The sequence below is a fragment of the Triticum urartu genome, chromosome 7A (assembly GCF_056163025.1).
Source record: "Triticum urartu cultivar PI428250 chromosome 7A, HENAU_Tu73, whole genome shotgun sequence".
Classification (NCBI taxonomy): Eukaryota; Viridiplantae; Streptophyta; class Magnoliopsida; order Poales; family Poaceae; genus Triticum; species Triticum urartu.
Window position 1 is genome coordinate 678,347,118 of NC_141879.1, and position 11,667 is coordinate 678,358,784.

Genomic DNA, 11,667 nt, shown 5'->3' on the forward strand with positions numbered 1-11,667 from the left:
TAGGGTTTAGGGGGGTAGTGGGGATATAGGCCAGGGAGGGTAGTGGGCTGGCCGACCGACTGACTAGCTAGGCCGGTTGGCCTAGTGGGGGGAGGGTTTTTTGCCTTTCTTTTTATTCATTTCCTGGTTTGCCTTTTTCCTTTTATTTATACTTCCTTTTCTATTTTCTCTTATTTCCTAAATATTTTAGTTTTGGTAAAATACAAAAGTTGTACCTAATTTAGTATATTTAATTATGTCACAATTCAAACATTTTAGTTTTAACGTTTGAAAACTTTTGATGTTTGCCTTTAACTCAAATTTGAATTTGAATCGTTTTGAACTAACGCGAGATTAAGAACAGTAACCACAGTGATGTGGCATCATTAACAGGAAACTACTGTAGCTTACATATCTGGGCGTCACATCGACCAACACTGGCTGGGCAAGTTCTTGAGTGGTTGGTGGTTTTGAGGAGACAGACTTTCTTAATCCTCCTCGTCGGTATGATCTACTCCCGAGGTTCGTCCTTTTTCTTTATGTCGTTGCTGGAGGGATGTCCTGCTTTGCACGGACGTGATGCTGGACCGGTATCCTAGGTCTCTTCGACATAGAAGGCGGCATATGGCGAAGGCTGGTGCGGGCTTGTTGGATGAAGTGTGTCCTTGTCCTTTCGGTGCCGGAGTAAAGAAAAGGTGGAGCATTGTGGCGGCCATGATGTCGTGGTTCAAGATGATGTCCTGACTGGGTATGGTTCGGATTCCTTTCTTGAGGGGGGGTTTCGTACAGTTCAGGGGTGACAACACAGAGCTCTGGAGATCTTCATGTTTTTTCTCATTGATTTAGGGTGCTCTTTGTTATTCTGCTTGATCATGTGTTTGTTATTGTGTGGTTGCACGGATTTAGGACTTTATAATGTTTTATGACATGAATACAAGCATGATTTCTAAAAAATAGGAAATACAATAATAATATATATGTGCCTAGTATATTTAAACATATAATTAATGCCATTAGAGCATATACAGCTGGACTTGACAAATTCAGCCCCTCAAATGCCAGTGGATGTGCTTGGACGTGTCCGCAGGCACTGCCCAGTCACACCTCAAATTTCTCTTCTCACAACCAGACACCTTAATTAGCATACCTCAAATCCATACAAACTCATGTAACTACGTAAACGATGCATTACACACATCATCTGACTACTACATCAGAACATGCCATCATACTATCAAATTTTGGCATGTTTAACCTACATTCTAGTTATAGAAAAGATCATTCACGGCTGCCTTTGCCCTTCCCATCGCCCTTGTCGTCCTTCTCGCAGATATAGCAGTCGAAAATGCAGTCTGGATCAAGCTGGATCTGCTCGTCGTCGGGGCTGTCCGGCTCGTCGTTGTCCACCTTCTCCTCCTTGGGGGGTAGTCTGTCCATGACATGGACCACCCGAATCTGCTCTCGGGCGAGGGCACACGTGTTCCTCCATGGCCGATTCTTTACAATCGAGGCGCAGATGGCTTCCTCCTCTGCGGCCACCTGTGACGCTGCATCAGCCACCTTCGCCGCTCTCGTCCTCTCCTTCCCATGACGTGCACATAGGTCCCGGTAGGAGTCATACTCGGTCTGACTGGTGATGGGGAAAGGGAGATTGGAAGGCTCTCAGGAGAACCATATGGTCCAGCCCCGGAGGATTCGAGCGTCGGGTGCACCGACACAATCAACTCGCGCCGAATAGAGTCTGCCATCGGTCGGGCGCTATCCTCCCGGAAGCGGTGGAGTGCAATGCGGATGTCCATTGCCTCCTCCAGACCGCCCGGGACGACACCCCTGTCGACGGATCCGCACTGGTCGTCCTCGGATCCACTGTCGAACGGGAGCTTGGGTTGTGGAGTGGAGCGGAGGAAAGTGGAGTGGAGTGAAGTGACTAGGTTTGGTTCGGAGAGGGGATGGAGACGAATATATGTGGGGTCGGATGGGCCAGTGTGGGCCAGGCCTGAAGTGGCGGATGCACCCCGGCCTTTTCATATCCGCCCTATATTTGAGCTGGATATAAGGGGTGTCGGTCAGCACGTTTGAAGCCGGTTTGAAGGCGGTTTGGGGCGTTCGTCTTGGTTGGGTTTTTCTATTAATCCGTACTGCATTTAAGCAACAGAAAATGCAGTAAGTAACTTTTCCAGAAACAAATACTACTCCCACACTTTCCAGTGAACGTAGTACTCTCTTTTTTCCGGTTTATAGGGCTTATCTCAAAATCTTAGTTTTTCATTTTATAAAGCTCAATTTAATTGTTCCCGATCACAAGTTCAAATTACAAGGTGCATTAAATCATTGCATGCAAGTATTAAGAGAAAATTAAGCAATGCATATATTGTATGCATGCATGCATTGCAATTAATACATTGGTAAACATAATTTTTTGAAGAAAATAAGAGCATTAATTGAGTGTTTTTATAAATTATAAAAATATTCCATCAGTCACCGTCTACCTTAGTTGGTGAGATTTTTTAATTGAAACCTATAAATCGAAAAAGAGAAAGCAGTATTTGCAGTAACATTTCCAGAAGTAAACGCATTTAAAGTAAATTCAATTTTCAACGCCCCCGCATTAAACGCTGCTGCAGTTTCGCGCGCAAAGGAAGGGCACTGCTGCAATCCCGTCGGTTGTGTGCTTGAACCAAACGCGCGGCGGTGCTCGATTTCGCGAGGCGCGATCGCCACATGGCGCACGGGCCTGGTGGAACGGAGACCTTTGACTCAGCTAAACACTCCAATTTTAGGTTAGCTTGCTGAGCTCGCCAATGGATCCGCGCTGCCTATATAAGTCCACTGCCAATACATTCCAAGCTCGATCAGCTACAATGGCGAACTCGAGGGCCTTTGCTCTGGTGCCCCTCCTCATCTGCGTCTTGTCCTGCCACGCCGCCGTATCCTACGCGGCGGCGCCGGTGCCGGCCAAGGAGGACTTCTTCGGATGCCTGGTGAAGGCGATACCGGCCCGCCTCCTCTACGCCAAGAGCTCGCCTGACTTCCCCACCGTCCTGGCGCAGACCATCAGGAACTCCCGGTGGTCGTCGCCGCAAAACGTGAAGCCGCTCTACATCATCACCCCCACCAACGCCTCCCACATCCAGTCTGCGGTGGTGTGCGGCCGCCGGCACGCCGTTCGCCTCCGCGTGCGGAGCGGCGGCCACGACTACGAGGGCCTGTCGTATCGGTCCGAGCGCCCTGAGGCGTTCGCCGTCGTCGACCTCAACAAGATGCGGGCCGTGCTGGTCGACGCCAAGGCTCGCACGGCGTGGGTGGACTCCGGTGCGCAGCTCGGCGAGCTCTACTACGGCATCGCCAAGAACAGCCCCGTGCTCGCGTTCCCGGCCGGCGTTTGCCCCACCATTGGTGTAGGAGGCAACTTCGCCGGCGGCGGCTTCGGCATGCTGCTGCGCAAGTACGGCATCGCCGCCGAGAACGTCATCGACGTGAAGGTGGTCGACGCCAACGGCACACTGCTGGACAAGAGCTCCATGAGCGCGGACCACTTCTGGGCCGTCAGGGGCGGCGGCGGCGAGAGCTTCGGCATCGTGGTGTCGTGGCAGGTGAATCTCCTCCCGGTGCCTCCCACCGTGACCGTGTTCCAGATCCCCAAGACGGTGAGAGAAGGCGCCGTAGAGCTCATCAACAAGTGGCAGCTGGTCGCGCCGGCCCTCCCCGACGACCTCATGATCCGCATCATCGCTTTCGGCGACACCGCCAAGTTCGAGGGCATGTACCTGGGCACCTGCAAAACCCTGACGCCGCTGATGAGCAGCAAATTCCCCGAGCTCGGCATGAACGCCTCGCACTGCAACGAGATGCCCTGGATCAAGTCCGTCCCCTTCATCCACCTCGGCAAGCAGGCCACCCTCTTCGACCTCCTCAACCGCAACAACACCTTCAGGCCCTTCGCCGAGTACAAGTCCGACTACGTCTACCAGCCCGTCCCCAAGACCGTGTGGGCGCAGATCTTCGTCTGGCTCGTAAAACCCGGTGCGGGGATCATGGTCATGGACCCCTACGGCGCCGCCATCAGCGCCACCCCCGAGGCGGCCACGCCGTTCCCGCACCGCAAGGGCGTCCTCTTTAACATCCAGTACGTCAACTACTGGTTCGACGAGGCAGGCGGCGCCGCGCCGCTGCAGTGGAGCAAGGACATGTACAGGTTCATGGAGCCGTACGTGAGCAAGAACCCCAGGCAGGCCTACGCCAACTACAGGGACCTCGACCTCGGCAGGAACGAGGTGGTGAACGACGTCTCCACCTACGCCAGCGGCAAGGTGTGGGGCGAGAAGTACTTCAAGGGCAACTTCCAAAGGCTCGCCATCACCAAGGCCAAGGTGGATCCTCAGGACTACTTCAGGAACGAGCAGAGCATCCCGCCGCTGCTGGCCAAGTAGTAATGATCGATCGAGGCTGGCTCTTGCGTGGAGATTAATTTGTAGTGCCTTTCAAATGCCCAACTAGCTAGCTAGTAGAATAAGGATCGTTCGCGCATATGATAATTCTTGGTTGGAAGAGTTGCATGCCTACCCTTAGGTGTTGGTTCTATCTAATGGCCAAAATTAGCAAAGAACACAGGTGGAACACAGTGGTTGCACTGCTCAAGCTCCGTTTTTCTTGCTCTGTGTTTATTCCGACTACACAAGAAACGGGGTCAAGGCCCCTAACACCGATAAACAATGAGCGATCCATCAAGCTCGTGCCATCCCACGAGCAGATCAATAGGGCCCGAGACTCTCGCCCCAGATTGTTGATCCGTCGCGCTAAACTCGCTAACTTACTAACGAAACTGATGAAAAAGGGAGCACCTATGGCTCAGGTGCCCGAAAATAAATTTCCGTTTTAGTCAATTTTCTCCAGATGAACTGTTGGATGTGAATCCAACAAATAACATAGAAGCTACTTGTCCTGTCCTGAGTTGACTGAAAATTTATGCTATTTCAGTCATTTGCAATAGACGAAATATTGACCATGTAACAAAAAATGATGAATTTTTTGATTATGTATATAAACATGTTAATCAAGCATTTTAAAAAATATTTAATAATTATTTGAAAAATGGTGATCAACCATTTGAAATATGTTAAATGCATATGGAAAAAATGTTGACCATGTATTTAAACACGTTAATCAAGCATTTGAAAAAAATGTTGAATAAGTATTTGAAAAAGGGTGATCAACCATTTGAAATATGTTAAATGTGTATAGAAAAACTGTTGACCATGCATTGTTTAATTATGATATTTTCATCATGTATATAAAAATGTTAATCAAGCATTTGAACAAAATATTGAACAGTTATTAGTAAAATGTTGATCAAACATTTGGAAAAATGTTAAATGTGTATAGGAAAAAGTTAACCATGTCTTAAAAAGTTTTAATATGGCATTTAGAAAAATATTGATCAAGCATGTAAGAAAGTACGTCCGGTCGCGCCACTGACCGATACATGATCGCGTTGGATGGGTGCCGCGACCCAAACGCATGCGGTAGGTTTATAGGTCGGCCTCGGAGATGCCCTCTAAGATCCCGAGAGCGAGAGAGTTTTTTTTTTAATCTTTTTGTGAAAGGAGAGCGAGGGGAGAGTTTGGCTAAGGGACGCAAACTCCATCTACTCTGGTGACGCACCGGACTCATCATGTCCCAACAACAAACTTGGCAGTGTTAAAAAAATAAAATAAAAAATTGTCCAGCTGCGAAGCAAAGCAAAGCTCCCTCGTTGTCGCGACTCTAGTCCAGTCCACCGATAGTGTTAAAAATTGGCAGTGTTATGGCGGTTTCCGGCGCAGGTAGCACGCATGCCGCCATTGCCGACCCAAGCCCAAACCGTGTGCTCCCACCAGGTAGAGTGAGGGAGCAAGAGGACAAAGCAAGAAAAAATATGTATCAGGCGGACGGACAGGGACGGGGACGTGAGTCCCGGTCGCCCACAGCTCGCTCGGCAGTCGGCACCAACCAAACCAGACCATGTCAAACCGTGTGCTCTGCTGTTTCCATTGACGGACGCCACGCCGAAAACCGGGAGCTCCCGCGCCCACCGATACACCCGCTCGGTCTCCTTCTCCCCCGCGCTTTTATCTACCAGGCTAGACCAGAGATGATCATCCTACTCGCATACAACACCACCACAAGGAAGGTCGAAGTGAAAACCTAGCAAGGGAACCACATCCTACCTACGTGCTTGTGCTCGCCGGCAATGTGCAGAGGGACGGTGGACGACCTCCGCCCGCTCGGGCCCCGGCGGCTCGACGTGCGCGCCTTCTACCTCCGCCTCTCCTCCTCCTCCTCCCACGCATCCACGTCGCCGCTGCCCGCGGAGCTCACGCTCGTCTACCTCCCGGCCATCGGCGGCGCCGCGCTGGAGCTGGCCGGCCGCGTGCTCCCGCCGGCGTGCCCCGCCGAGGCCAACCTCCTGCGCGTCCGCGGCGTGGCCGACGACGCGCCGGCGTACGCGAGCGCCGACCGCGTCTCGGCCCCCGAGGGCGCGCGCTTCGAGGTGTACGCCGGGAAGGAGCTCGCGGCGGAGGGCGCCTTCTTCGCGCGGCGCCGGCTCGACGGAGGAGGGTGGCGCGTCGAGTGCCGCCGGCCGGCCGGGTCGCGCTCGCACACGCGGGTGGCGGAGGTGCTGGTCCTCGCGGAGGGCGGCGTGCTCATAAGGGCCAGGGCTAGGGCGGCGAGGCGGGCCGGGTGCGCGACGCCGCTCGAGGGGATACCGGAGGAGGATGATGCGTCCTCGTGGGGGTCGTGCGAGTGCGGTGGGGCTTGCGGGGACGAGTGGCAGATGGTCGGAGACAGCAGCAGCGATGATGACGACGGCGACGAGTCGAAGGAGGAGGAGGTGGAGGCCGAGACGATGCGGTGGGCGCTGGAGATGGGCGCCTGGGCGGTGTGCGTCGGGGTCGGCCTGCTCGCCACCGCCCGCCGGTTCAGCCGGAGGAGGGCCGCGCTCCGGTGATCCCTGCCTGTCAAAATAAGAGAAATTTGTTTTTGTTTTCTTCAGTTTCACTTCCCGGTCAAAGTGTATTCACCAGGATAGTATTTTGCAGTAGCTTCTTCTTCTTCTTCGGTCTAGTGATTTTGTTTCGTGGGAGTTGTCAATCAAAGCCTCTAGTGTATATGTACATACATACACTCGGAATCAACAATCACAACATGCTACTGTACATCAAAAACTGATGATAAAACCGACGAAGACGAGCGTGCAGGCCTTCCCTGCAAGAGTCCCGAGCTGCACCTGCACGGTCTCCATCCTCAGCGCGGCGGCTATGGCGAAGGTGAGGGCCGGGACGATGTTGCCGATGGCGCAGGCCGGTGGACTGGAACCCAAGAAGAGCACCCAGCAACGCAAGTCACCCGCCCATCTATCTAACGGCCAGTAAAGCAGCACGGTAGAGATCATAACAGACCCACCCAACGGCCGAAGTCACCCGCATCGGACGAAATGGACGTGGCTATCTTGTTATTGGGCTAGCCCAGCGTGCTCACCAGGCCGACCCACCCAACACGACTACGTCTAGCGGTGCCTCTGAAATTTTTGTCCCTGGTCTGATAGGTTTAGTCCCATACCGCTTATGCAAACTTCATCACATATGTTTATAATGTTGATTCTTATTGCAGTTGACACCAAGCGATCAGCTTGGTAAGCTACCTACAAAATTTTGCAATCAACTGATAAATGAAATGATGCCTAGGTTGTGACTACATTTGCACATTACAAATGTGCCACAACCTCTCCTTAGCACACCGACATGGTGTGTTCGCCTTTTTATTTTATAGCCCTTTTTTATTATATTGTCTTTTTTTCAATATCTTTTTTAGACCGTTAGCCTAGCGGGTGTACCGCGCATAGATGAATCTTGTCTGAAGTCTTGGCTCATAGTTTATTGTGGTCACAAAATTTCTACATTTAGTTTTTAATTTCACAAATGTGGCTATTTGATAAATCTGCAACAGAATAAGCTTGACCCCTCCCACGTAGAACGATTTTTTGGGTCCATTTTGGGTAGTTCGAGTTTTGGTCTTCTCATCCGCCGCTTGAGTCCTTGTTAATATTTTAAAGCGAGACAGAAAAGCATTTTGTTTTATACAAGATAACATTGACAACCGAACGAAGAAAAACCAACGAGGAACAATTTGTTGGGTGTCCCAAAGAACTCGCCAAGATTACATTGTGTAGTTTACCATGCTACAACAATAGATGAAGTATTATCTTGGTATTTTTTTAATGTCATCTAGTTTATACTATGGCCTCTTTTGGTTCATAGGATAGGATTATCATAGGAATAGGAATCGTGTAAGAAACGAGATGACATGTATCTCAAATCCTATGAGTAGGAATAGAAAATAAGATGTCATTGGTCTTCTCATCCGCCGCTTGAGTCCTTGTTAATATTTTAAAGCGAGACAGAAAAGCATTTTGTTTTATACAAGATAACATTGACAACCGAACGAAGAAAAACCAACGAGGAACAATTTGTTGGGTGTCCCAAAGAACTCGCCAAGATTACATTGTGTAGTTTACCATGCTACAACAATAGATGAAGTATTATCTTGGTATTTTTTTAATGTCATCTAGTTTATACTATGGCCTCTTTTGGTTCATAGGATAGGATTATCATAGGAATAGGAATCGTGTAAGAAACGAGATGACATGTATCTCAAATCCTATGAGTAGGAATAGAAAATAAGATGTCATTGGTCTTCTCATCCGCCGCTTGAGTCCTTGTTAATATTTTAAAGCGAGACAGAAAAGCATTTTGTTTTATACAAGATAACATTGACAACCGAACGAAGAAAAACCAACGAGGAACAATTTGTTGGGTGTCCCAAAGAACTCGCCAAGATTACATTGTGTAGTTTACCATGCTACAACAATAGATGAAGTATTATCTTGGTATTTTTTTAATGTCATCTAGTTTATACTATGGCCTCTTTTGGTTCATAGGATAGGATTATCATAGGAATAGGAATGTGTAAGAAACGAGATGACATGTATCTCAAATCCTATGAGTAGGAATAGAAAATAAGATGTCATTGGTCTTCTCATCCGCCGCTTGAGTCCTTGTTAATATTTTAAAGCGAGACAGAAAAGCATTTTGTTTTATACAAGATAACATTGACAACCGAACGAAGAAAAACCAACGAGGAACAATTTGTTGGGTGTCCCAAAGAACTCGCCAAGATTACATTGTGTAGTTTACCATGCTACAACAATAGATGAAGTATTATCTTGGTATTTTTTTAATGTCATCTAGTTTATACTATGGCCTCTTTTGGTTCATAGGATAGGATTATCATAGGAATAGGAATCGTGTAAGAAACGAGATGACATGTATCTCAAATCCTATGAGTAGGAATAGAAAATAAGATGTCATTTGATTGACATCAAAGGAATTTTTCCATTGAGTCTAGGCTCTTTTCTATTTTCCTATAAAATGTGGAGGATAGGAACCAATCCTATGTAAGAATAGGAATCCATTCCTATGAACCAAAGGGCTCTAAAGGAAAAAATCCTATAAGAATCCTGTCCTCTAGAATTCCTATGAAATTCCTCTAAACCAAAGGAGGCCTAAACAAATAGATATTCCTAACATGAGTCTTAGCCGTTAGTTTCAAAAGAAATATTCTTTTATTCATGTTAGTGGCATTAACAAAAAATGGCCCGCAAAAGGGTAAAATAATGCATACCTCCTCTAGTTGCCGTTGAGGTGACGTGTGTGCATGGTCATGTCATCATCAACGTCTTGTCTTGTCTTTGCCCTTGGATAATTGTTGTAATCAAGGTGGGGGAGGTTAGCTTGAGAGCCATCAAGGTAGAGCCCGAGGATGCCTATGTCAACAAAGCCGCCAGGATCCGAGCAGGCCCACACGCTAGAACAATCAGCAAGAGCTCAAGCATGCAAGACTATGGCCCTAGGGACACTAAGGACGAGCTGATGTGAACTCGAAGCATGCCAACCAAACTCGACGTGCCTGAGGTCGATCCGCGAGCTTGATGTTAGGGCCGCCATCATCTCCTATTATTATTGCCACGCGGCCAGCTAGGCATCTTGTGAGCCAGCCGGGGAAGAACGGAATAGTCATGAGGTCCGGGAAGGATAGTTTGGAATAAGGGTGAGGATGGAAGGGGGGGGGGGCGAGGGGATGAACGACTGAGTGTTGTTAGCCTGAAGGGATAAGTTTTGAATTGCTAGTGGGGATGGTTGAGTGGGCTATGCCTTTTATTGTAGAGATTTTAGATGTGCTTATTCAGTACACCTTAGGGCCAAAAATCACTTGTGATAGCATGCCTATTCCCAATCTATACTATACAGTGTATGAATTTTACCTTTTATGAAAATACAGTGTATCAATTTTGAATTGGACCTATATATGTATCATTCTTAACCACCACTGGTCTCCTAACTCTAACGCCTGGGAACAGTGGGAACGTGGGATTCATGGTGAACAGTAAACCATGGTTGTTTCCATCCTATGCTAGAACCATCCCATTGCATCCTTGCTGCAAAATATTAGCCCATAACAAATGCCTCTCGGGACATGTTGCAGTCTCAGCAAATGACATGTCCACCCAAGTGAGATGGTCTAGAAGGACATCTACAATAGGAGGAATAGAAAGTAAAGTACTTTTCTTCATACAATTTTTTGCTTTTGTAATACTTATTATTATCTGCATTTGTACAAATATTTAGAACATCTCTAGCCGGTCTTCTAAAATTTAGGCCCTCATATGACTCCTCGAACTTTAACGCCTTATATTTTCGGGAGTTAAAAGAGTGTGGTACCTAGCCGATCTCTTAAATTTAAGTCTCCAACTTTTTTTTCACACAATTTCATTCAAACAAAAACTGAAATTAGTCCACTCGATTCAAACTACATTGCACAACACGAAATTAAACTACATTGCATAAACTATTTGATCCGATGGAAATAAAAACTAAAAAAATATAACCATCCTGGTTCATGAGCTCGTCCAAATTCACGTCGTGGTCGGAGCCATTAAAGTAGCCGTCGTTGCTGGACCCGGAGTCAAGGTCGTTGGAGCAAAGTTCAATGATTGCCGCAATGGAAGGCCCGGCCTCGTCAGTAGCCCCCTTCTTGTGCAGCTCGAGACGTTGGCGCTCCTCAGTGACGACCTCTAAATGATTCCGACAGAGCTCGGCCGTGTACTCCTTATCGACGCACACCTCCTCGAGCTGCCCGAAGGCCACCTAACTCTCCTGCACCTCGTAGCGGAGACCACTTGGGGGTCGATGGCAATGAACTCTGGCACCTTGTGGCTACTGAGGGGGAAGTTGATCTTCGCCCAGTTGTTGTAGAGGCTCACTATCTTCAAGTCATAGGCCCTCGCCGCTAGCTCCGCTGACTAGAAGGAGCTAATCTAGTACCGACGACTAGTGTCTCAGTCCTTTTTTCAGGAACCAACACCCCAAGTGCCACTACCGCACGTGCCGGGGTACTTCCTCTTGGGCGGCGGCGACAGCAGGTCAATGCGGGAGGGTGGCACACCGCCTCGTGTTCGGGTAGGCTGTGTGCCACGGCGCGGATCCGCGCCTTAAATCGGTTGCAACGACCTCTGACGGCTAGATCCTGCCATTTCAGGGTAGTGTGGGCCGACTCTGGTCGAATATATGTGCCAATGGGTGAGGGAGAGGG

General features: G+C 48.7%; 2 protein-coding genes across 2 annotated transcripts; both read left to right on the forward strand.

Annotated features, from left to right (window-relative positions):
- The first annotated feature begins 2,717 nt into the window (after positions 1-2,717).
- Positions 2,718-4,719, forward strand: LOC125525317 (berberine bridge enzyme-like Cyn d 4). The gene has a single exon (XM_048690316.2). The coding sequence runs from the start codon at positions 2,781-2,783 to the stop codon at positions 4,407-4,409; it is 1,629 nt and encodes a 542-aa protein (XP_048546273.2). The 5' UTR covers positions 2,718-2,780; the 3' UTR covers positions 4,410-4,719.
- A 1,353-nt stretch (positions 4,720-6,072) lies between these two features.
- Positions 6,073-7,139, forward strand: LOC125521714 (uncharacterized). Its single transcript, XM_048686777.2, has one exon. The coding sequence runs from the start codon at positions 6,209-6,211 to the stop codon at positions 6,965-6,967; it is 759 nt and encodes a 252-aa protein (XP_048542734.1). The 5' UTR covers positions 6,073-6,208; the 3' UTR covers positions 6,968-7,139.
- The last annotated feature ends 4,528 nt before the right edge of the window (positions 7,140-11,667 follow it).

Coding starts and splice junctions, on each gene's coding strand:
- LOC125521714 (XM_048686777.2), top strand. CDS start 6,209: ATGTGCAGAGGGACGGTGGACGACCTCCGCCCGCTCGGGCCCCGGCGG.
- LOC125525317 (XM_048690316.2), top strand. CDS start 2,781: ATGGATCCGCGCTGCCTATATAAGTCCACTGCCAATACATTCCAAGCT.